At 42.0% G+C, this 26804-nt stretch overlaps 1 protein-coding gene across 2 annotated transcripts in view; it reads right to left on the reverse strand.

Moving 5' to 3' along the window:
- Dcaf5 (DDB1 and CUL4 associated factor 5) overlaps nucleotides 1-26804 on the reverse strand; it is a 116314-nt gene that overhangs the window by 64851 nt on the left and 24659 nt on the right. Inside the window, exons 1-5 of one of the 2 annotated variants that reach the window (XM_026779797.1) lie at nucleotides 22136-22140; nucleotides 13480-13623; nucleotides 8923-8959; nucleotides 7909-8048; nucleotides 6068-6197 (exon numbers count right to left, since the gene is read on the reverse strand). In XM_026779797.1, the coding sequence (XP_026635598.1) occupies nucleotides 6068-6197; nucleotides 7909-8048; nucleotides 8923-8959; nucleotides 13480-13591 (419 nt within the window). In that variant the 5' untranslated portion in view covers nucleotides 13592-13623; nucleotides 22136-22140. Of the gene's footprint in view, nucleotides 1-6067; nucleotides 6198-7908; nucleotides 8049-8922; nucleotides 8960-13479; nucleotides 13624-22135; nucleotides 22141-26804 lie in introns of those variants that run through there. The other variant, XM_005343270.2, reaches the window with a different exon arrangement.

Genomic DNA, 26804 nt, shown 5'->3' on the forward strand with positions numbered 1-26804 from the left:
GATAATACTAAAAACAAACATAAAACCAAACTTAGACTATAGTCACAAGTGGTGGCACAAGCCTGTAAAGAGACAAAGGCAGACCTAGGAGTTCAAGGTCATCCTCAGAGAGGTAGCAAATTTGAGGCCTGCCTGGACTGTACAACCCTGTCTGAAAACAATAACCATAGAAAACAAGCCAGGTGGTGGCAGCACACACTTTAATCCCAGCACTCAGGAGGCAGAGTGAATCTCTATAAATTTGAGGCCAGACTGGTATTCAGAGCGAATTTGAGGACAGCCAGGACTGCACAAAGAAATGCTGTCTCAAGAAACCAAACAAATAACCAAATCAAAACCAAAAACCAAAAAAAAAAAAAAACCCAAAAAACAAACAAAAAAAACCCCCAGAAAACTAAAAGAACCTATCTTATAATATTTTATAAGAAGATTACACAGCTGGAAGGTTGTGCCTGCCTTTGACCCCAGCACTCAGAGACAGAGGCAGGTGGATCTCTGTGAGTTTGAGGCCAGCCTGGTCTACAAAGTAGTTCCAGGGCAGCCAGGGCTACACAGAAATCCTGCGGTGGGGGTGGGGGAAGGGGAGAGGGAGAGAGAGAGGCCAATAACTCACATAACTGTCACTATCCCTGGTAATGAAAGGTGACGGAGGTCAGCTCAGGGTCACATGGCTCCTAAGGTATACTGTCTGTGGTGATCCCAACCATAAAATTATTTTCATTGCTACTTCATAACTGTAATTTTGCCACTGTTATGAATAGTAATGTAATTATCTGTGTTTTCTAGCAGTCTTTTGGAGGTCTTGGACCCACAGGTTGAGAAGCACTGGCCTAGATCTACACTCAGTCTAAAGGCTCCAGAAAGCATTGGCAGCACTTGAGCTCTGCAGCCTCTTCCCTTAGGTTCTCTTCACCCCCCCCCTCAATTTTTTGTTTTCTGTTTTTGTTTTTCGAGACAGGATTTTTTTCTGTAGCTTTGGAGCCTGTCCTAGAACTAGCTCTGTAGACCAGGCTAGCCTCGAACTCACAAAGATTCACCTGCCTCTGCCTCCCGAGTGGTGGAATTAAAGGCATGAGCCATCACCGCCCGGCCCCCCTTAGGTTCTCTTAGGTTGGACCAGATGCTAACTCAAGTCCTGTCTACCACTAACATTTTATCCTGCCAACCAGCCCTCTCATGGGTTTATTTCAGGTCAGTGGTGGAACAGAATGACTGTGCCCATACACTTACAGGCTTTAGGTTAAAGTAGAGCAGTCTGGTTTAGGAGATGGCAAAAAAACAAAACAAAAGAAAAACTCAACAACTTAATATCCATACGCTGGGCTAAGAAGGACAGATATTCAGGAGGGAATCCTCACAGCTCTTACGGAGACTACCTCTAGGAGTTCAATAGCCAGCTAGAGTAGATACTGAATTCACCCACAGGAAATAATTTATGATAAAGACCTAGTACAGAACCACAGCAGACCAAACCTAGACTCCTAAGGGTAAACAACTTGTCCTTTCTGGGCTGAGATCTCAATAAAAGCTTTCTTTTTCTTTCTTTAAAACAACAACAACAACAACAACAACAAAAAACCACAAACAAAACTAGGGTCTCATTATATAGCCCTGGCTGGCCTGGGCTCCAACTCAGAGATCCACCTGCCTCTGACTCCCAAGTGTTGAGATTAAAGGTGTGTGCCACAACACCAAGTAAAATCTTTTTGTGCTAGAGAAAAAAAATATTTCATTTACTCTCTAAGACTACTACATATAATTTTATTAGCAATTATAAGGAGTTTACAAGACTCCTAAAACTTCTTTCTATAAATATCTCTGAAATAGCTCTATCCTGCTTAAAGCTTGTCCTCCTGAGGGACTCCAAACTATCTGAAGATCTGGGCTGGGGTTTCTAGGGAGTTGTATTCAAGAAACAAATTATCTACTGCAACTCAGCATAATTAATCCTACAAGAAAAAGACTGACAGCCTCCCTCCCTCTCCTTTACACCAACTTGTACTAAGGGAATTCAAACAGAGAAGAGCTGTAATTGAATCCCTAATTCCAGGGTATGTGAAATTAAGAAGGCCTCTCAGAGTACGCCATGCCCCTTTACCTGGCACCAGCAAAGCCTTGTACAACATTAGAAGGGTTGAAATAGCAAGGCAAAGACCTTGTTCCCATGGGACTGTGCTCCACTGATGCCAAAAACAGGATCAGGCTAGACTGCCGCTGGCCTTATTAGATGATTTTCTTTAATATGGGCTTTAAAAAAAACTATAGGTTATAAGAGAAAACACAAAATTCCAGCCATAACTAAAGAAATAGAAACAATAAATATCATTTTCCTCCAGAAGACTAGCATCAGCTTGCTGACATAGGTCTGGAGAAACACACAGCCACTATTACAGTTAGTAGTTTCTAAGTCACTGTAGCCTTTGGTGGTAATGGTAGAAATTTGATTTTTTTTTTAAATCAAAAACACCTTCCTTAGGCATGGTGACACACATTTGTAATCACTCTGAGGTAAAGACAAAAAGATCAAAGTTCAAAGCTCAAGGAGGCAAGATGGCCACTGGGTAAAAACTCTTACAATGCAAGCTTGATATCCTGTTCAATCCTCAGATCCCAAGGCAGAAAGACAGACTGACTCCTGACAGTTGTCCCTGCCCGCCCCCCCATGCACATGCCATGGTATACGTACACTCCCCGCAATAACAGCAATAGGAAAAGGAGGAGGAGTAATAATAGTAGTAGTAGTAGTAGCATCTTTTCTTAAGTTCAGTGGCATCCTGGCTTTACAGTAAGCAAGCTCCCAATGAAAGAAAAGGGAGTCCATGGTGCACACCTTTAATCCCAGCACTTAGGAGGCAGAAGCAGGTGAATCCCTGTGAGTTCGAGGCCAGCCTAGTTCCAGTACAGCTAGGACTGTTATACAGGGAAACCCTGTCTCAAAGAATGGAAGGAAGAAAGGAAGGGAAGGGAAGGGAAGGGAAGGGAAGGGAAGGGAAGGGAAGGGAAAGGAAAGGAAAGGAAAGGAAAGGAAAGGAAAGGAAAGGAAAGGAAAGGAAAGGAAAGTGGGAAAAAGAGAACAGAAACTGATGGTGCACACCAATCCTAGTGCTTCAGAAGTAGAGGCAAAGAGAATCAGGAGCATACAGGGAGGGGCTATATGAAATGCAGTCTCAAAAAACAAACCAAAAACAAAGAAAGGAAGGAGGGAAGGAAAGAGAAAGAGGGAAACTTAAAATACCACACCCTACCTCCAGGTGGTTCAGTGGTTAAAGGCATGCCACCAGGCCTGTCAACCTGAGTTTGATCCTCTGGACCTACATGGTAAAGAAAACCAACTTCTGCAATAGCTAGTCATCGCAACTCTAAGTGGAGCAGAAAGCAGGCTGGGAACAGGCAGGCATAGGCAATTCATATTCTGCCTTTTGTAGCACGGATGAGCTAGAACCATTGTTTAGAAACACCATGCGATGATAGAACTAACTAAACCTAAGAACCTAAAGAGCCTGTCTTCTTTTTGGACAGTGCCCTCCTTAGGCACATAGCACAAAGGCACATGAAGGGTCTGCCGCTATTGTGCACTAGAAAAGCAGGAGTGAGGGACTGTGTGATGGAGAGTGCAAAAGCAATCTCCTCAGCCATGTGGAGCCTCAGGGAACCTGCTCAACATCAGGGACACTCCTCCACTACAGTAGTTCCAACTCCCTGAACTGCCCTGTGAAGAGAAGCAGTTGGTACTGGAAATCAAGGAAGATAATCTTCTGTACTTAACTGCCTGCTTCACTGAGGGTCCATTAAATAAGGAGAACCTTGCTTATTCTTTATGGCACTCTGCAACATTGCTTCACGGAGTGAGCAATTACCTACACATAGGATCTCCGGAGACATTAACTGCCTTTTATAAACAATGCAGGTGAAGATGGATGCTTAAAAAAAATCCCACAATAGCTCAGAATTGAAAAGAATAGAGGGTTATTTATTTAGGGGTAGACTCACAGACCACAATCATCTGTTGGAACAGGGAACAGCAACCAAATCCCCCAGCTGGAAAAGAGGCCGGACACATACTTCACATAGGCATAAATAGTATAAGAGATCACACCCAAGTGGGCTGGTATCTTAAAGGCTATTGGCTGAAGAGACAGAATGTGCTCCCACAGCACCTCCCCCTTTTGTTTAAGTAAGAGAGTTTGAAACCAATACAAAACTATATACACTAGGAACAAATATCAAGTATAAGATTAGAATTACAACCAGCATAAACAATATTAAGCAAGGAATGTATGCTAAATGTTTTAATAAACATTCTATCCTAAGGAGTCTAGTCTTGTATAGGAAATGGCTTGGCTAGATCATAAGAGGACAGTAACTACAACTATCTAATCTTCAACCCCATCGAAGGCCTGAGAAGGGAGATGATATTACTTGAGCAGGCAGAAAGTACAATCAAGTGCTTCCAAAGAGAGCAATATATGACAGAGACAATTAGCTACCTGAGCAATTATTTAAAGTCTCATTAGCAATGCTGAAGCAACCAACTTTGGCTAAGGAAGGCCTAGCATAACTGACAGAGCATTTTTAGAGGCAGTAAACTTTTCAGAACTGTCTTACCTTGTCTTGGCAAAATTTGACAGTTCTTTTTCCTTGTGTCCTGCTTATCCATCTCTGGATACTATGTACTTTGTCAGTGGTTGAGGTATGGGCAGTTCCTTGCCCAAAGGCCAATTGTACCAAGAAAACAAACTCTGAGTGGAGTGTCTTTGGTGCTCAACATTCTCTTGGGAGTAGATTAGTGCTGTCAGGAGCAATTGTGTCTCATGACAGCAAAACCCTAGGTTATTTAATTGCCATGTTCTACAGATCCTTGAAATGGTTGAAGATTACCTTCTAAGCAGAATACAATTTCTATGTGTCTAAAGAACCTAATTGATCTGACTGTATGTACAACAAACATGAACAACTATTGACCTATAATATGTAATACCTACAAGTGCCAAAAGGCCCTGCCTCCATCAAGGACTTAAGGAACATGAAAGAACATCCTACATCTTATATCCCTACCACTTTTAATAATTCCTGACATTCCCAATGAGCACTTTAGATGATCAAGTTAGGACTGGGCCAGTGTACTTTTTTTAATATAAAAAACAGAAGAAACAAGCTAGCTCCCCAAAACCCCATGGTATCAGACATTAACTTTTTGTTGTTGTCTCTAGTCCCGTTAAGGGAATGAAAAAGGTGAATCAATTTCCTTCTCAAAAACTACATCACATGAATAGATAACATAGAATTTCCATATAATTTTAGGAGTTTACAGTTCTACTAAAGTGTACTGAGGGACACCCTGTGGCCTGAAGTTAAGAAACTCTAGTTTAGGGGCTGGAGCGATGGCTCAGGGGTTAAGAGCCATCTTAAAAAGAAGCTGGTTTTCCAAAGGTCATGAGTCCAATTCCCAGGAACCACAGAGTGGCTCACATCCATCTATAATGAGATCTGATGTTCTCTTCTGGTGTGCAGGCAGAACACTGCATACATAATAAATGAATCTTAAATCTTAAAAAAAAAAAGTTAAAAGAAAAAACCTACCTAGCTCTGTGTCAATGAACGTAGAAACTCCACCCACACCCAGAAGAGCTCCTGTGCAAGTCCAGAAGCACTGAAGGAAGGTGTTTACCCCTTCATACAATTGCTCCATAACTACTCTGTCTAGGGTTCAGACTACAACTTCTGACTCCACAAGAAGGAGAGTGGATCTCTCATCTGCTATTGACTTTACAAAAGCAGGACAGGTTAAGAGAGATGCCCACACCTTTAACCCCAGGCAGAGGCAAATGGATCTCTGTAAGTTTGAGGCCAACCTGATCTACGTAGAGAGTTTCAGGACAACTAGGGTAACGTGGAAAAAAAACCTGTCTTGAAAATCAAGATAGAAGAAAATAGAAAGAAAAAAATAAAAACGATCCTCAATTGAGCTTAGCTGCTACCACAAGTTCTTGCAACACTTGCTGGCTGATTCCACTCCCTGAGAAATGAGGAAGGCAAAGGCTGAAGTACTTCCTTAACTGGGGCTTACCTCTGAGGTTTTCTAATGTCCCATAGTCCCACGCCTTCCTTTGAATTGGCTGTGGCCAATAACCTGGGCTCCACGGGGTTAAACATGACACTGTGAAAGGCTGATGGATAATTAGCCAGGCAGAAGGGCTCTGTGAAGACAGAAACGAGACACCACTCTATGAGGGCAGGCAGTTGAGCAGGAGTCAATGAAAGATGGTGCCACTCCTGAGTAGTGAACACCTCACAAGCACCTCCACATCTCCCTAAGCCTCCAATACCAATTAAATGCACATAGCCAAACTTTGAACTGTAATACGCAGACCCTAGTGTTTCAAGGGGAAAAGTGAGCTGTTTATACTTTAAACTGTAATACTCAGACCCTAGTGTTTCAAAGGAAAAAGTGTGCTGTTTACAAAAGGAAAGATGAATTCTGCTAGAAAATTTCACAACTCCTGGCAAAGTTATTATACCTTTAATATTTATAAAATTGAAAGTTTTATAAACAAATAGATTTAATGAAGACAAAGTGAAACAGTGAAAGATTGAGACAAAGCAAAGTAACAGTGCAGTTCCCCTTCTGGTTCACGATACTCCCTAAATAGACAGAACTGTGTTTGACTCCCGGTATCCAAAAAAAGCCTGAGCCGGGCGATGGTGGCACATACCTTTAATTCCAGCACCTGGGAGGCAGAGGCAGGGGGATGTCTGTGAGTTCCTGGTCTACAAAGCTAGTTCTAGGACAGGCAGCTGTTAGACAGGAAAAACCCTGCCTCAAGGGGGAAAAAAAGCTTAGTGCCCCTTTTCTGTAACTGAGGGAGAAGAATTGTGAGGTCAAAGCCAGCCTGATTTATATACCCACAATATGTTTTTGTTTTAAAGTTTAACACTTGAGCTGCCTTTGAATCCAGTCAATTCCTAATCAACTTGACCTGGAACTCTGGACTCCTTGCATAAATTACAGTTCCTGGTGAGGAAAGAATCACCTTGCTACATGGAATAACATACTCCTCTAAGATCTATTACAATCAGACAAAGACAAACATTATCTATGGTTTCCAAATAAGTCATGTTCAGGGCCTTGGGCAGAGGAAGCACTCAGCCACCTCAGGAATAGAGCATGCAGAAAAGGGATTAGTGTACATACAAGCACACAGAAATGCAGTAACAGATACTGTCTGTTGTGACCAGCTCTGCTGACCAAGGACAGGCTTCTTTGTCATCCTGAACCTGTAAAGGTCTGATATATGAGCAATTACAGACCTTGGTCCTGCCTGCCAAAGAAGGTGAGACAGAGACTGTGGGTTCATTACTGAATCAAACTAAGGACAAAAGTGGGCAGGGTGGTAGAATTAGAAGAAACAGTAAGAGAAATCCCTCTGCAGGATATAAGCTAAGAAGATACATTTCCTGAAGAACCTCAGAGTCTATAAAACAAGTCCTTCAGTCAGCAACTGTAAAGTGGAGGAGTTCGCTGTCCTAGAGACAGAGTGCACTTGCCAACACTTACCCACATGGAATTAAGGTGAGGGTCTGTGTGGTCTTGAAACAAGAAGTACACAGTGTCCCTCTTCTCTGCAAACAATCCACAAAGTGTGGACCAGCACCACACAAGAGGAGTCTTTGGCAGCTACCCCCACAATGAAGCATCACATATTCTGGGACCACTGAGTGCCAAGAGGCAGGGTCTGTACAGTCACAGGCAGCTGTAGAATGTTTGGTAAATGTAGTCTAATTCTGACTACCTGGGGCAAGATGGGCCCTCCAGTGTCACATACCTGGGCTACCTATCAGAGTCCCAGATTTCTTTTCCTTAGCTTGCTATCACACTGTTGAGCATAACCCAACAACACAGTGGCCTACCTCCATGGGGAGACTCCCGGATGTCCCAAATGAGAACCCGGCCATCATCTGAAGAGCTGGCAAAAATGTTGTCATTCACTGGGCTCACCGACAAGCCATACACTGCATCTTCATGAGCAAACACATCCAGGGTCTCACTGCTGAGAAACAGAACAGAGAAGCAATTGACACAAACACACACACACAGACAAGGTGCAGACTCCCAGCCCTAAGGTACCTAACTAGGATTCAGTTTCTCTCATTCCCAGAGTAAACCAACAAGATATTGAATTAGCTAATTAGTTCAAAGCTCAAATGAAAAAAAAATGTATAAAGTATGTCCATAAAATATCTATGTATACATTTAAAGGTATTATTACCTTTATAAATTTCATAATTTCCATACTAAGCATAGCTCATGTTTCTATTTGTTACAAACTCATCTACTTGTATGGAGAGGTGAAAGTGGTACAAGATTTCCCAACACAGACGGGAGGTTTAAAGGCAGCCAGACCTGGTAACAGCAGAGGTAGAGAGCTCTCAGCAGACTTGCATGGTAATAAACAGCACAGCTCTGAGCTAGTCAGAACCCAGTGCCTAACTCTGGGTCTCTGCACACTCTTGTCATGGATATCACAGCAGTATCCCTTACAAATGAATGTGATGGTTAAATGACTCAATGCAGAAAAATCCCTTAACAGGGCCTGGAACATGATAGTAAGAACTCAATAAATACTAACTACTATCAACTATTGATTTTTATTGTGTATAAGTAATAAATATCAAATAAATAAATATAATAAAGGAGAAAAATCTTTCCCTCTTATCTCTTGTACTTATATGCCAACTCTGCAAATCTTTTTCTTTTTTTAAATATGAAATTTCCTCAAACTATTATAGAAATCATTTTCTTTTTTCAGAAAACTAATATTGGTTCCATATTTTCTTCAAAAACTAAAATCCACGTCTAAGGAGATATTTGCCTCTGTTCATCTAAAAAATGGTCAGTCATTATCACACCAATAATCTATTTACCTTTCAACATCATGGAGGATAACTTGCTCATCATTTCCTACAAAGGAAAAAGACAGATATTTCATAATTCCTGCAACGTGGTCCCTTCCACATGACAATGTGGGATTTTAAAGTTTCCAGAAAAAAAATTATGAATGGCATCAGCAGGTGGAAGCTCTTGTCTTGAAAACTTATTTCCTAAGTTTGATTCCCTAGAACCCATGGCTGAAGGAGAAAAACTAACTCCTGAAAGTCGTCCTACATATGTGCCATGGCATGTGTATTGAGCTGGTGCATGTATGTGCACACATGCACGTGCTTACTCTCTCTCTCTCTCACGCACGCATGCACGCACAAACACACAAAGTATCAACACACTCAAAATACAAAATAATACAAAATAGGAATGTTAAGTTAGAAAAAATATCAAGAGCATTTAGGAGGTCAGGTATAGTATACCTGCTTGTAATCCCAACACATGGGGGGTGGGGAGAGAATGAGGAGGCTCAGGGCGCCTAGGATAAGTGAGAAACTGCCTCACAAGTCACATATTTTCTCTAAAAAACCATCAAGGGCAGAAGGGTCTTTACCGAGTTTTTGTTTTGTTTGTTTAAAAAAGCAAGTAAAACCTGGTAACTTTTTTAGAATACATTATTCAGGGGATCAGACCAAAATAAACCATTAGCCATTCAGGAAGAGTGGACAATCATTTCACTCATCCACACTAAACCACCCACCCTGGGGCAAAGCAACCATCAGCTGCTAAAACTTAGAATACAATCTCTTAACAACTCTAGGCTTCTGCGGTCCACGAGAACACAGGGATAATATAACCACCTACTTTACTGGGCTATTACAAGGATATGAGACTATAAACGCACTCAGAATCAGGCTGAACTTGATAGACCTCCAATAAATGTTTGTTGTTTCTACCTAATCCTTCATAGCATTAAAATCTGGTGACTGTGATCCTAAGTGATGGTAGAGCTTTCTTCCACAACTCTCTCTATATTCTTATTCTAAAAATCTAAAACACTACTCATGATATGTCTTCAAATAGTTTATAAAGCCAAAAACAATTAAAGCAAACTTGTATAGGACGAAAGATATATCCCACTCTCAGATGCACAGCCCAAAGCCATCTAAAATAGACAGCAAAAATAGCAGTAAGGATGTGGTCTAAGTCATCTCAACTTTCAAAGTGCTAGCTATAAATTCTCCAGTGGGTACATACTAATGACATAAGTAAACTCACACTAATAACCTCCAAGTGCCCAAAATAGTGGGTCACTAGGGACAAGAGACTAAGATTCTGTCCAGTCCTTTACGAATTCAAAGTCTTGCCAGGCAGTGGTGCACACCTTTAATCCCAGCACTCAGGAGGCTCACGCAGATCCCTGGGAGTTCAAGGCCAGCCTGGTCAACAAGTACAAGCACTAGTTCCAGGACAGGCTCCAAAGCTATAGAGAAACCCTACTTCAAACCCCTCCCCCAGACAAAATAAAATAGAGAGTCTGGCCCGGTGGTGGTGGTGTGCACCTTTTTAATCCCAGCATTCAGGAGGCAGAGGCAGACAGATCTCTTTATCTACAAAGTGTGTTCTAAGACAGCCAGAGCTACATAGTGAAACCTTGTCTCAAAAAACACTCCCCTGCCTCAAAAAAAAAAAAAAAAAATCAAAGAAAGAAAAGAAAAAAAAAAGGAAAGAACTGTGTCCAGTTACATAAACTAGAAGGAGGAGGAGGGTGAGCTATGGGGAGATGGGACTTTTAGTTTTAGGGACAATTATCCCCTTCATGTTCAGAGAGAAAGCATACGGGAGAATCAGAAATCAAAGACATTCAGGCAACTCTAAACTCCTTCTAGTTTAAGGATAAACTGGATGTGTGGCTCAGACTTACAAACCCATTACTGAGGAAGCAGAGGCAGGAAGACTTCCTTACGTCCAAGGCCAGTCTGGGCTACTCAGTGAGTGGTAAACCAGGGCTAGTGAGACCCTGCCTCAGGAAATTTTAAAAGGTGGGGAGAAACAGGGTCAAATAAAGCAGCCCAATGTGTGACCTAAGACACCAAATAGTATAGTTGGCAAGGGGAATGAGGCTGGACAGGTCAGCTGGGTCAGACCTTATCCTGTGAGTATTAGAGAGTCAAAGGAAAACACAGCCAGTTTTGGTTTGTTTTGAAGACAGGGTTTTTCTGTTTAGCCTGGGCTGTCCTGGAACTTGCTCTGTAAACCAGGCTGTTCTCAAATTCAAAGACCTACCTGCCTCTGCATCCTGAGTACTTGGATGAAAGGCATGCATCAAATATTTTTTAATGAAAATTTATGGCCAGGGAGAGGTGGCTGGGGCAACAGATCTGCCACACAAGTATGGTGACCTGTGTGGTTGATCCCTGGACTCACATAAAGGTACAAGGACAAGAGCAACTTCACAAAGTTGCCCTTTTACCTCTGTACACACAATGTGCCCTCACACACTGTGCACACACAATAAATTAAGAAGTCATTCTAAACACAGAAATGAATGAAAACTTGTGTAAGCAATGACTTGAAGAATGAGAGATCTGATGGACTAAAAACAAAACAAAACATGAAAACAAAAACAAAAAGAAACCCAAAAAGGCAGGCTGGAGGATAAATTCAAGATCACTGGGAAGGTGAGTTAAGCATAGTGCTCAACTGTAGTCCCAGAATTGAGAAGGCGGGATTTGAAGGACAGGAGTTCAAGGCCACCCTGTCTACACAGTGAATTCAAGGCCACTATTAAGATGAACCATGCAACCAGGAATGGTGGCATATGCCTAGATTTCTGGTACTCAGGAAGCTAAGGCAGAGATTCTCATATGCTTAAAGCCAACTTGGGCTGCTTAAGGAGACCTTACCACAAAACAAAATCAATCAATGCAACAAATGAACCTTATACAAAATGGCATTTCTGACAAGTTGAAAGTACGTGTTCAGCGGTTTCTTTTACTGTGATTTTTAAAGTTGTTGTCCCTCCACCCCTTATTTTGGCCATGCTGAGGGTGACTTACAATCTTGTATATCTTAGGCAAGTGGTCTACCAGCTGAGTGCATTTAAAATGCTTGTGAAACATGGAAGATATCCAACAGGAAAATCTGCAGTTAACAAAGAGGTCAGGGCTAGAAATTCTGTAGTCAGACAGCCATCACCAAGTTGTCTATCAGTCACTCCAACTGTACCCTAACAACTACCTTTCAAACAAGAATCATTTATAGGTCAGGACATCAAACTGAGTCGCAACCATAAGTATCTGTAAAAATGAAATAGTGAGGGATAAAATGATAGCTTGGTGGTTAAGAGTGCTTGTTATACAGTCATGAGAACTGAAGCTCAAATCCCAGCAACTTGCATTACAAGCTAAGCATCCCCCAAACACTCACAGCTTCCGCTTTGAAGGAGCCTACGTTCTCCTTTGGCCTCTACACATGCACATACACCCATGCAGAAACACACACAAAGAGTATGTATTTTTTAAAAATATATATATAGTTATATATAAATAAAATATAATATTATATAATAATAAAATAATACATATTAATTAAAAAATAAATATAAATTAAGCCTGCTGAGCCAGTTTTTGATTCCCATATGGTGGAAGAAGAGAACAACTTTAGCAAAGTGTCCTCTGACCTCCACACACTTGCTGTGGCATGCTCCTCAAATAAGTAAATGCAATAAAAAAAAAGTTGTTTTTTTTTTAAATTAAGCCTAATGTTACTGACCTACAGTCCCATGAAGTAGGAGTTCAAGGTCAACCTGAGCTATTTGAGACCTTTTGTCATCAACCAACAGCAGCAGCACAGAGATGGAAAGCAAGGAAGGCAGGAAATGCCTATGATCCCATCACCCGGGAGACAGGCACGGTCTGAGAGTACAATGTCACGCTCAGCCTCGGCTTTCTCAGACCTTGTCCCACAAAACAAAATCATGGTCAGATCTTTTTTTAGATGAAAATTTATAGCTGGAAAGATGGGTCAAGAGGTAAAAGAAGGTCGGGCAGTGGTGGCACATGCCTTTAATGCCAGCACTCAAGAGATCTTTGTGAGTTTGAGGCCAGCCTTGTCTACAGAGTGAGTTCTAGGACAATCAGGGCTATGCAGAAAAACCATTTTTCCAAAAAGAAAAAAGAAAAAGAAAAGCTTGCATGCAGCACAAGCCTGGTAACACAAGTTCGATTCCCGGAAGCTATGTGAAAAATGAAAGGAGTACACATACCTACATGTGCAATAATTAAAAATAAATACAGAAGCAACAAAAAGTAAAATCCCAGAAGAGATGAAACAGAACATAAAGCACGAATCAGTGAATCATATACTTAAGGTTATTTCTTCCTGTATTCTGTATGAAGACTGTTCTGCCGAAGAAAGGACCAAGGAAGGGAGGGAAGGAGGGATGGAGGGCAGGGAGGAGGAGGATGGAACCTTAATTCACATGTTCAAACCAACTATGGAAAGGCAGTAATTCCACAGCTCAGTAAGATTTAGGAAGAAAAATATGTTATCTGACCATTCTTTCAACTAATTTCCCAAGGCAGAGTCTCTCTTCTTACCTCCAGAGAAGACTTTGGTGTTGCCACTGTTGAAAGCCAGGCAGAAAATGTTGGAATGGTGCTCTCCCTTCAGCTGTATGGGACTGACCCTGGAATGGATAGCTTGTTCCATGTGCCACAGCAGAACTCGGCGATCATCTCCTCCTTTAGCAAGGACCAAGAATCTAGGGTTAAAACCATTGATACTGCAAGGCTAACACTTGAATTTGCCACCTCAACTCCCATCCTTTCTGAATCTATGCCTCCCCAACTATAGAAGATTCTGAGAAGGCACACAAACCCAGGATTCTTATCTGTGAGGCACATGAACTCTAAACTGCCCATATTCTCCCAGGAATTGTTTGAGTTTTATTTTTGCTGTCTGATTGACTGCTTTATTTTAGTGGTGATAGAGAGAGAACCCAGAGCCTTGTGCACACTAGGCAAGTGCTCTACCACTATATTCCTATCCTTTTCCAAGTTTTGACTCAAACAGATAATACAGAAATTATGAATAAGCACTGACATTGAGAACACACTCCCTACCCAATACCTTTTGTTCCTCTTGTCTTTCTAGAAATCTAGTGTTTAAATATTTGTTTATTACCTGGAATCTTTCTAGTAAAGTCTTTTGGGAAGGGAGAGGGGAATAGCCAATAGAACCTGAGCTGGTTTCTACAGCTTTGCAACCAAAAAACTCATTTATAGCATTTCTAGCATAAAAGTTTACAAAGCAATCTATGAAGTGGACTTAGCAACTATAGGATAGTATATAGACAACTAAGGGCCTGCTTGGCCCTAATAGGAGGTTGATGTAACCTAGTTCTCATGGGAGCCCGACTCTTACCTCTGTGCAATTCTCAGTGTCTGAATTGCAAAAGCAATGCCATACTGTATAAGCTAGCTCCTAGAGAATGAGAATATACTTGTTCTATATACTTGTAGATGGGTTAACAAGTGTGTAGAAGGAGGAACAAACTATTAGCAAAGATTACTGCTAGGAAACAAGAGAAGTTTAGATTACATTTCTCACTTGGTATATACACAAATGTACACACACACACACAAACTGTTATGTGTACTGGAGCCTGAACGCAAAGCCCTGTGTAATATCAAGTCTCAAGTGTTCACCACTAAACTATTTATTATACCCATTCCTGTTTGACTTTTTTAAAAAGATTATATTTATTACATAAACACTGTTCTGCCTGCATGTATGCCTATAAGGTCAGAAGAGGGCACCAGATCTCATTATGAATGGTTGTGAGTCACCATGTGGTCTGGGAATTGAACTCAGGACCTCTGGAAGAGCAGTCAGTGCTCTTAACCACTGAGTCATCTCTCCAGCACCCTATTTGAGTTTTTTAAGTATGTGTAGGTGCATATACATCTGCATGCAGTTATGTGCACAGGAGTGCAGCTTCCTACAGAAGCTAGAAGTGTTGGATCCCCTGGAACTGGAGTAACACAGTTGTGAACTGCCTGACATGGGTTATGAGAACTGAATTTGAATCCTCTAGAAGAGAACCCAATGCTCACAACTGCAATGCCATATCTCCCACACTTCCTGTTTGACTTTTATAACAACTTCACCATGCCCCCCCCAAATTAAGTTACAAGAAAAGCAAATCACAGCATCTCTGAACCTCTTTAATCTTGTATAGATGGAGAGATTAAAATCTACAATGAATGGAATAGCTGAGCTAGTGGTGAAGCTACACCGTGTTAAATATGTACTTAGCACCACTTAAAGCACACCTATAAAAGGTCATGCCACAGCGCGTTATGCCAATGCAGAGATATCCAAAGGTCTTACTTAGCTAAGGGTAAAAACTGGGTGTAAAGGTATGTGATTCATTACCCATTTGTGTCATTTCTTTTTTTAAATTCATTTATTTACTTATATTTTATGTGAGTGCTCTGTATGAACACCTGCAGGCCAGAAGAGGGCATCAAATCCCATTACAAATGGTTGTGAGCCACCCTGTGGTTGCTGGGAATTGAACTCAGGTCCTCTGGAAGAACAGCCAGTGCTCTTAACCTCTGAGCCATCTCTCCAGCCCCCGTGTCATTTCTTTTTTAAAGTTACACAATAGCAGGAGTTTTGGCAGTTTTGAGTGAACCAAAAGTGCTAGGGATGGGGTCTACAGAATGAGTTCAGTTCAGTATGACCTATCCTGACAGAGCTGAGTTGTCAGTACTTAGTTATTGGGTGAAGGGACATGGAAGGACAAGAGAAAGGCTGGTGGCTGGTACCTTAGAGTCACTTACTTAGGACAACTTCTGTAAGTAATGGCTGCAGAAAAGTATGTAGATTTTTTTATTCTTTGTTTTTATTGATTCTTTGGGAATTTCACATTATATACCCCAATCTCACCAATCTCCCAGTTCCTCCTCATCTGCTCCTTACCCTTGTAGTTTCCCCCACCAAAGAAAAACTAAAAAAGAAATAATAAAAATAAGATATATTAAAAAATAATAAATTAAATAGAAAATTAAAAATACAAATAAAAATATCAGTTTCAAAAAAAAGTGCTAGGGATGGAGAGAAGGCCAAGCAATTAAGAGCAGGAACTGCTCTTACAGAGAAACAGGGTTCAGGGCTCAGCACTCACATCAGGTGGCTCAGGATCGCCTGTAAGGTCCACCACCCTCCTGTGGCCTCCCGTGGCAATGTACCCATGTACGAAGGCATATACATACACAAAATTAAAATAAAAATCTTTTTTAAAGTAAACCCTGAATGTAATTACACATGCACATTTTTGCATGTACCTCACAGCCATGCATAGGTGACTTTACGGAAGTTGTTACAGTGCCCACTATAACTCTTAGGCTGTATTTGGGATGCTTCTTTTCAATATGGTAAAAATGGAAGAGAACAAAATTGTTAAGAGAACAAAACAAGTCACAGAGAAAAAAAAATTACAGACATATCTGATAAATTACTCAAATTGTAAGGGATCCCTAGAACCAGCTGATGAGAAATAATCTGAGTATATCTGAAGCGGGCACTGAACACATTCACTGCTCTCCTCCTGGCTGCGAATGTCATATGACAGATACTTCAAGCTCCTGCACTCTTGGCTTCCCTTCCATGAACTTTGAATCTAAATAAACTCTCACTTAAAAGAATAAAAAAAAAATCAATCTGACTTTAGAATGACAAATACTTCATCAAAAAAAAATTAGTAAAGGGAAAATAGGCAACCCATTACCAGGAAAATAAAAATAATCAGGTACTACTGTATGTATGTATGTATGTATGTATGTATGTATGTATGTATGTATGTATGTATGTAGATTAGCTATCCCAGAGACCTAGGGCAAAACAAACCAAGTATCAATAAAATGACTCCTACTGATATTCTGCTATACTCATAGATACGTGCTTTATCCACTCATCAGAGAGTCTTCTTCCAGCAGCATACAGGAACAGATGCAGAGACCCACAGCCAGACAGTATGCAGAGAGTGTTTCTAAATAGGAAGTCTCCATCAAATTCCTTCCCTCAAAGCTCAGGGAATCCCTCACTGATTTTAAGAATCAGAGGAAATGGAGGACACAGGAACAACTTCCTTCAAATCAACTAAGTAAAGAGCATGTGTGCTCATAGAGACTGAAGCAGCAAGCACAGGGCCTGCGTGGGTCTGCACCCGTCTTCTGCGTGTAGATTACAGGTACTAGCTTAGTACTTTTATGGAACTCCTGACTGTGAGAATGATTGGGTCTCTGACTCTTGTGCCTGCCCTTGGACTCTTTTCCTTCTACAGAGCTGATGTGTCCAACTTTCATATGATAGTTTTTGCTGCATTATATTATATTTTATCATGTTTAGTTGTTATCTCTTAGAAGCCTGTTCTTTTTAAATGAGAATCAGAAGGGGGAGGGGGAGGGAAGGAAATGGGAGGAGCAGAGGGAGGGAAAACTATAATCAGGATATATTGTATGAGAAAAGAATCTCTTTTCAATAAAAGAAAAACAAACAAATGTGATTAAAAGTAAATCTAACAAGTTATCAACATTTTGTCAAATCTGACTGGTATATATAGTTCCTTATATTTAAATAAGAAATTATTATGTCTTATAGGAATAATGGTGCTGCGGTTATATTTTTTTCAAAAAGTCTTTATCAGTAAGAAATATATTATACCAAGAGGTGATAAGACATATGCCTGGATCTTTTTTAAAAATATTTTTTTAAAAGAAAAACTAAGAAAATGTAGAAAATTGTAGCTGGGAATACTACATTATTCTACTTTTTTGTATTATTAAAAACTTCTGCTGGAGCCGGGCAGTGGTGGCACATGCCTTTAATTCTAGCAGAGACAGGTGGATCTCTGAGTTTGAGACCAGCCTGGTCTCCAGACAGCAAGGGCTACATGAAGAAACCTTGTATTGAAAAAAAAAAATTTCCTAAAGATAGTGTGAGAAAGATGGCTCGGAGGCTAAGATGCTCTTAAAGATGACTTTAGTTCTAGTCCCAGCACACACACTAGACGGCTGACAAATGCCTCTAATTCTAACTAAAGCGATCTGACACCTGCTTATGCCCTCTGCATACATGTACACGTAAACACACACACACACTTCTAAAATAAAATATTCTGGGCTTTTTAAACTTCACAATAGAAAAGGAAAACAAGGACTCATGCAGTGGGCTAGAATATTTATGGCAAAGAAATACAGCAATGGAAGACACCTCTTACTAACCTTCTTACTGATTAAAAAAAACATTGGCCAGGAATCAAATTAGAGCATGTGGGGGTGGGAAGAGACAGGCAGGGAGTGGTGGCACATAACTTTAAACTTTAGCCCCAGCACTTAGGCGGCAGGGGTGAGCACCTCTGGAAGTTCGAGGCCAGTCTGTGCTACACACTTAATTCCAGGCTAGGCAAGGCTACATAGCGAGTCCCTTTCTCAAAATAAACAAACAGGCGCCACACACACACACACACACACACACACACACACACACACACACACACACACACACAAAGAGCATTCAGGAAGAGTGAGATGGTTCAGCAGGAAGACTCTGGGCTCCAAACCTGAGTTCAATCCTGGGGACCCACAGGACTACTGAAAATTGTCTTCCACACCTATGGCACTCACACACACAATAAATGTTTACAATATTTTAAAAGAAAAAAGATTGTTAAGTTGAAAACAAAGTGTGTCACCTTTGTACTTAAAAGTCTGGGCTGTGTCACCATCCAAACAGCATCATCATTAACCACTGTGGGCATCTGCAGGAAGAGTTAATTGTACCAAGTACTGAGTTGCTGGGATGCATGGCTGCCTGTCGAGTGCCATGGGGTTAGCAGCAGTGACCTTAACACTGAGCATGATGATTGGCAGCAAACTCCATGGAAGTCACTGAGGTAGATCACAGTGGCAGAGCTGGGAAGTCCCACCCCTCACCCACACTTTCCACCTCACCATGCCCTTCTTGCTGCTTCTGCTTCCTTAGGCAAGGTGTTAGGAATCCCATGCAGAGACCACACTTTGAACCACAAGTGGCAAAGAAACTGAGGCCTGCACTGAAGCAGCACTGAGTCAGAGCAGTCCTGCCTAAGCTAGCACTCTCCTGCCCGACTCCCTCATCAAATCCTACTGCTTTGTTTTTAGAGGGGCTTTCATGTAGCCAGGGCTGGCCATCAACTCCTATCCCCTTGCTGGGATGATGGATGAATATCAACACAGCCCCTTTACGTAGCCAATTTTATTTCTTCTTCAGTCCCAACACCTTTATGTGTGTGGTGCTGGGGACTGAACCCAGAGCCTCCCACATACTAGGCCAAGTGCTCTACCACTAAAAGCTACATCCTTACCCTTCACTAGATTTTATCTATTTTTTTAAACTTTTGTGTGTATGGGTTATGTGTTCACTCACGTGAGAATATGCTTGCTTACACATGTATGAATGTGTTGGGGTCTGAGGTCATCAGGTGTCTTCCTCTATAGCACTCAACCTCTCTCTCCCTCTCCCTCTCTCTCTCTCTTTCTCTCTCTCTTAAAAAAGGCATGGTCTCTCATTGAACTAGCAGCTCTGTTTTAGCTGCAAGCTCCCAGGATCTCTCTCTGTCCCTCTGAAACTCTCTACCTACAGCACTGGGGTTACTACAAATGTTTCCAGAACTGGCTTTCTGTGGATACTGGGGAATCTGAACTCTGATACTTATGTGCTTGCATAATCTCTCCAGCTTCCTCATCAGTCAAATGTAAAAGATTATTTATTTATTTAATGTGTATGAGCGCTCTATCTGTATGTATACCTTTATGTCACAAGAGGGCATCAGATCCCATTATAGATAGTTGTGAGCTGCCATGTAGTTGCTGGGAATTGAACTCAGAACCTCTGGAAGAGCAGCCAGTGCTCTTAACCACTGAGCCATCTCTCCAGCCCCATCTAGTCAAATTTAAAGGTAAAAAGAATGTCTGGAAAACAACAACAACAAAACCATCCAAGTAAAATATATGATCACTTATGGTATCATGAGCCTGGCACGCGGCTGCTTTATAGATTCAGCCTTAGTAAAACTAGGCTTAGTATGGGGAGCCAAGGAAAGCAGGAGAGAATGTGGACGGAGTGGACAAAGTACTGAGTGAATATGGACTGTCTGACGTGGACACCGCCATGTGAAAGATCCCAGTGTTTCCCCAGGGAGGCTCAGAGGAATGGCAAAGCCTTTTTCTTTTTTCTGGTCCATTGATAATGCTGACAAACATGTAGGTGGTACGCAGACATACATGCAAGCAAGATGCTCATATACATAAAAATAATTAAACAAAAGTCTTAGCAACTGTAGCTTCTTCCTGGATGACTGCTCCCCTGAAGAGAACCTCTACCCAGATTAGCTAACAACTCCCCACTGTGCTCCAGCAGTGCTGTGCTTACACTCTCTCCTGCAAGGCTGGCATTGCTCCACAAGAGTGAGCACAGCCCACTGGATCCTAACTGTCCCACATGGGTGTCTGCCCTTTCTTCATCTCCTCATCACTCCACTCAGGGTCAACTGTGAGTGCCTGAGGAAACACAAAGGTCCCTCACAGAAGGGGAGGCCTTTAGTGCCACACAAAGGACAAGCAGACTCAGGGGTATGTTCATTTGTTGCTTGCTTGTCCTGGGTGGCACTAGGGATCCACCCCTGGGCCTCCACATGCCACAAAAGTCCTCTACCCCCAAGCAACAGCTGTAGTGAAGGCCAGGTTTCCTCAGACAAGGCTTAACTTCAGCTTCTCTGAGAACTGGAAGAACGCGCAGCTGCTGAACACTTGGGTTCATTTCCCTTTGCACTAAAATTAAATAATAATATAGTAAACAACAACAACAATACAGAAGTTCTGAAGTTACAGACGAGCTCCCTTTCTCAGAGGGTCCTTAGCACTAATCAGCAAACTATGCAAACCTATACCACGCTATTACAAAAGCAGTCGGCTGGCATTCTTAATTTACAGTCCAGAACAGCTGAGCACAGAAGGAAACAATTTGCTTTGAGTTTCCTCAAAAAATTACAGGAGCACAGGGCAAGACTGTGGGAGTTCCCTGAGACTCTGGGCAATGTTTGAGGAAGCAAGACTGAAAATCATTTAAACACCTAGCAACTAGTCTGGTTAAAACCATTGTTCAATAATGATGTATTCCCAACATTCAGGAGGCTGAGGTAGAAGGATTACCATGAGTTTGAGGCCAGTTTGGGATATGAATACTGAGTTCCAAGCCAACTTCAGTACAGAGTAACACTCTATTTCAAAAAGCCAAAATGAAGGCTGGAGTGATGGCTCAGTAGTTAAAAGCACTGGCCTCTCTTCCAGAGAACCTAGGTTAGGTTTCCAGCAAATACTTCAGGTGGCTCACAACCTTATATAACTCTAGGGGATATGATACTGTCTTTTGGTCTCTGTGGGTATTGTATGCAGGTGTACATATACACATGCATAAGCACCATATACACACAATTTTAAACCAAGCCAGGCATGGTAGTGCATGCCTTTAATCCCAGCACTTGAGAGGCAGAGGGAGGTGGATTTCTCAAGAGTTTGAAGCCAGCCTGGTTTATATAGTGAGCTCTTGAACAAGCCAAGGACTATAGAGAGAGACTCTGTCTCAATAATAATGATAATAACTATCATCCATGAATTTATCCTTGTCTTTCAAATGTTTTTTTAGATAATATCAGACTATGAATCACAGACTCATTTTAAAAACAAAAATACCAGAAGTGCCCAAGAAACCCGGTCCTGAAAAACTAAAACCAAAACAAAGTAGGAATGCACTAGGGAGACAGGAGGAACTGGAGACATGATGGCGGTGACAGATGAGAGAGAGGGCTGAGGTCTACATGCTGTTATTGACCAGAAGGGGTTAGCAGGATGATGTACAGACTCAATCCCTGAAACCTGCCGCACAGCCAGCCTCGAGATGGCCCTGGATCTAAGCAAAAGTGTAGGCCTGAGATGAGGAAAGGTTCATTTTCTGGATTGGACCTCCTCAAAGGACCACCATGGTCCAAGACACCACAGGAGGTCATGTTGTTGTCTGTGGTCCAGGCTACTTTGAAGCCTGAGATTCATACAGACACATGCAGCCTGTGCACTGCCCAATGCCTTTGTGATATCCTCAGGTTTTGCTGCCTCGGGGAGCCATGCTGATGTGAGTGGCACGTGTAACCACCTGAGACCAGCTGAGGTTTGCGGTCTGTGTAGCCACAGAGGGCCATGAGTCGGACAGTGCTCCTGATATAGCCAAGGGCCTTGTTGATGTATGTGGCCCATGTTACCACATGGACATCTGCATGGGCAGGGCTAATACCTGAAGCTTTGTTACTGTCTGTGAGCATAGGGAGAGCTGGTCCCACCCCTCACTGGCAACTGCAATGAGGCAACCACACGGAAGCAAGGCAGTGGATGCAGGAGAACTAGTCACGCTTAGTTCCAGCCACTGCATGGCTCTCCTCAGCTCATGGCTTACAACAGAGATGCAGGTGGAGAAAGACTCATCCATCCTCCCTTGGGGACTGGTCACTAGGAATTCTCCAGTGAATATATGGATAACACAAAATGGATTTGTCTTTTTTGGTGAAAGGGGAGGGTCATAAGGGGGTAAACATGGGAAGACTGGGAACGTGATTGCAATATGGGTGCATGATGTGAGATTCTCAACTTAAAAAAATAATTAAAAAGAATATTAGTTGGGTGTGGTGGCACATGCCAGGTCCTGTAATCCTAGCTCCTAGCAAGTAGAGGCAGGAGGATCAGGAATGCAAGACCAACCTGGTCTACAGGTGACCCTTGAAAAAAATAATGATCTGTACCCAGGTAATCTGGCTCCAGAAACTGCTCCTTACTCTACACCAATCCAGCCTATTGAGTAGGGAGCAGGCAATGAAGAGTTACTGAAACCGACCAGATTAAATGGCCAGGTTGAGTACTTTTTAAAGACAGTCTTATGGGATTCAGCTTGGCCCCCAAATTTCCATGTAGCTAAAAAGACCTTGAACTCCTGATCCTCTTGCTTCCATTATAGGCAGCAGACAAGACACTATCAGGTATTGTGTGGTGCTAGGAACCAGGGTTTCCGAATGTTAGGCAAACACTCTACTAGCTGAGCTACACCACCTGCCCAAGCATTTGTAGGCTCAATGATGGCTGCGTTCTGCCAATGGGTAAGCGAGGTTGGGTGATCTGCCAAGGCACAAAGCTGGAGTTCACGTCTTAAATGGAGAGTATAGATAAGGAAAATCAAATGCCAAGCACTGGAAGGTCTGAAGAGATAAAGGTTACATATGGACTCTGCACCTTACTGCAGAAGCTGCCAGAAGCAGAATCAGGCCTTGTAGCAGTCCTGTAATTAAAACTACTCTGGAGGCTGAGGCAGGAAGATAAAAACTTCAAGGCATTCCTAAGCTACAGACTAAGTCGGAGGTGGAATAGCATCTACAGGTACTAACTTCTGCTAGTGCCCTGCTAGTACTTTTCTTTTGAAAGATAAACCTTTTTATCTAATTTTATTTCATACCCCCAACTAGGTAAGAGAGCAAAGTTATTCTCATTTTAAAGTAGTCTCCTTACACCAGTCACAGGACAGGGTTGGAAAGGTACCTGGGAGATCATTTTCTCCAGTGGCCCCATTTTACCCATAAAGAAACTGATACAAAAGAGGTTAAGCTACCACCAATTAGAGGAAGAGGGGAATTGAAGTCCAACATGTTTCTGCTCTTCCTAAACACCACTGGATGATTCTAGGCAGTGGAGAAATTAATTTTGTAGTTTTCAGATGTTATTAAAAAAAAGACTACCTAACAAAACCCACGGACATTATAGTAATATAAGATTTCCTTTTAAGTTGTGCGTGTGCGTCTGTGTATGTGGTGGCAGTGGTGGCACACGCCTTTAATCCCAGCACCTTAGGAGGCAGAGGCAGGTGATCTCTGTGAATTTGAGTACAGCCTGGTCTACAAAGTGAGTTCCAGGACAGCCATGACTGCTACACAGAGAAATCCTGTCTTTGGAAAAAAAAATCCTTTTAAACACTGTTTTTAAGGAAATAAACTTTGAAAGGCTAGGGAGATGGTTCTATCAGTAGAATGCTTGCCAGAAGGAGGACCTGAGCTCAATCCATAGAAAAGCATCAGCTAAGGTATTACTCTTTCTGCTGCCATCTTGGATTCATGTTCTCTACACAAAATACTTAGTGAATCCTCTGCTACAGTTGCCACAGCCTCAGGCTGAGACAGGGTCTGCACAGAATCCAACAGTCATCAGTAGCAGAGCTTGAGGGCTACATCATACCTGCTACACACACACACACACACACACACACACACACACACACACACACACACACACGCCCAGGTGGTGGCGGCAGCCCAAGTCAATGACGAACCAGTCAGCGATGAACAAAAGGCTATGTCCCAGCTGAGTCTTCGGCAGATTCCAGGGATTACAAGAGGCATTACGCAGAAATCTAAGAATAGCCTCTTGTCATCACAAAGCCAGATGGTTGGTCACAAGAGCCCAGCTTCAGATACCTATACAGTTTTTCGGGAAGCCAATATTAAAGATTTATCTCAGCACACACACAAATGACAACTGCTAAAACACAAGGTGAAGGTATTTCAAACATTCAAGAAAATAAGACTCCAACTGCACAAAAAAAAGAGGTTGTTGTGGAAAATAAAAACAGAACTGGTCAAGTCAGAAGTAGGTGTGTTAAATGTTAAGGCTATGGAAGCCCTGAAAAAGAACAATGGTGACCCTATAAAGGTTATTATAGAATTAATGATGCAACTATCTCAAAACAAGGACCCTTTTGTTCCCCAAAAGTGGTACTCAAGACTAGAGTGTAGTACATGTCTTTAATCCCAGCACTCCAGAGGCAGAGACAGTTGGATCTCGAGTTCAAGGCCAGCCTGATCTACAATACTGTGTTGCTGGCCAGTTGGGGGTTACAAATTGAGACTCTGTCAAGAAAAAAAAAAAATAGAAGTACAGCTTGGTTTGAAATTTGCACTATTAATATCACCAATGTGAAATTCCCTTCTATAACCCCTGAGAAAAATCAAAAAGCAAAGTACACACTTCTAACAAACAGTGGCACTGATTATGCATTACCATTCCACAAGGAAAGAAAGAGGGCGAAGGAGGAAATAAAGGACCAAAGCAAGACTGAAACCTATCAAGTCAAACTCTAAATCCTGTAACTCTATTTCTGATGTCAAAGGGCTTATTAGCCAGTTCTTCAAATCTCCCACTCCTTTCAGCTTTGTTTATATACTTCTCTTTTGGTCTGGTTCCACTCCGTGTCTGCAGCTCTCCCTGGCAGGTACCTCATGGCTCTGGCATCTTCAACATCTTGGGGTCTCCAAGGAAACCCAGGCTTCACTTTCACAGCTTCACTCAATGGTCTCTCTGGGCCTCCATGTAGGGATACCCCTGCCACAAATTTGATCTCAGCAGCTTTCCTGGACTTTGGAGGAAGATTCCACAACTCCTTAACTCCAGCATTCTTGGCTTTAAAACCAGAACTTCCTTAGTCGAGGATGCCAAGTTCTATGGCTTGCTTGGGATGGAATCTGGCCCTCTACATGAAATAATTAGCATAGATTTTTGTTGATGCTTTCCTTTGTTCATAACTTTCCTTTGCTTTTGGACATGATTCCTTAGGCATTTCACAACTTGGAAGCTTAGTTGGGTTGGGTCTTGCCCTGAGGGCACCACTCTTTATTTCATCTAGTTAATAGGCCTTTCTTTAAACTTCTCATTTCCTTGAACACAGGACTTGGCTCCAACATTACACTTCCTGGCACTTTTTCTCCTAGACTGTACATTCAGAATTTTTTGCCCCACTTGTTCCTTTCCATTGCAATATGTACAAGAGTGATTTTTAATAACCACATGGCACAATGCATACTAGGTTGTCTTGAAATCTCTGCCAATGGCGTTAGTCCAAAAGTCTTCAACTTAACATCTGGTAGATTTATAGGACAAAGGCAAAAAGCAGCCATATTCTTGGCCAAAACATCACAGGAACAGTCTCCAGCATAGCTGCTAATATCATTCTGCTATGAAATCTTTAGCTGGGTCTTCCTGGTCCACACTGCTCTCAGGACTACTGTCTTCCATGCTCATACAAGGGTGACTCTTTAATCCCAACATTTAGGGCGTTCAACCACTTTCCTAAACCAAAGCCTACATTCCACCAGCAAGCAATGCGGTCAGGCCTGTCACAGCAACAGGGACCACTCCCTGGCAACATCTTCTGTCTTAGTTACTGTTCTATTGCTGTGAAGAGACACCATGACCAAAGTAACTTATAAAAGAAATAATTTAATTTGGAGCTGGCTACAGTTTCACATGGTGAGTTTATGAGCATCATGGTGGGGATCATGGAGGCAGACAGATAGGTGTGGAGCTGAATCAGTAGCTGAGAGCAGGTGTAGGCGTTTGACACCTCAAAGCCCACTCCTATTGGCACACCTCTTTCAACAAAGCCCCACCTCTGAATCCTTTCTACACCATCCATCAACAGGAACCAAGCATTTAACCATATATGAGCCTACGAAGGCATCCTAGTTCAAACCACCACAAGGCCAGAGGAAAGCTTTTGGGATTCGGGTTTTTTTTACCCACTGTGGGTTCCAGGGATTAAACTGCAGGTATCAGGCTTGTATAGTGAGCCCCCTTAGCCACTGGGTCATCTCATCAGGCATTTTTTTTAGGTGTGTTGACATTGTACTGATATTCCAAAACTAATGATGGCTTAGTGGCGATTAGAGCAATAACACAAGTTGTGCTGGTCAGCATATTCTTTATAATATTTTATGCTTATTTGTGGATGAGTC

The sequence above is a fragment of the Microtus ochrogaster genome, chromosome 1 (genome assembly GCF_000317375.1).
Source record: "Microtus ochrogaster isolate Prairie Vole_2 chromosome 1, MicOch1.0, whole genome shotgun sequence".
Classification (NCBI taxonomy): domain Eukaryota; kingdom Metazoa; phylum Chordata; class Mammalia; order Rodentia; family Cricetidae; genus Microtus; species Microtus ochrogaster.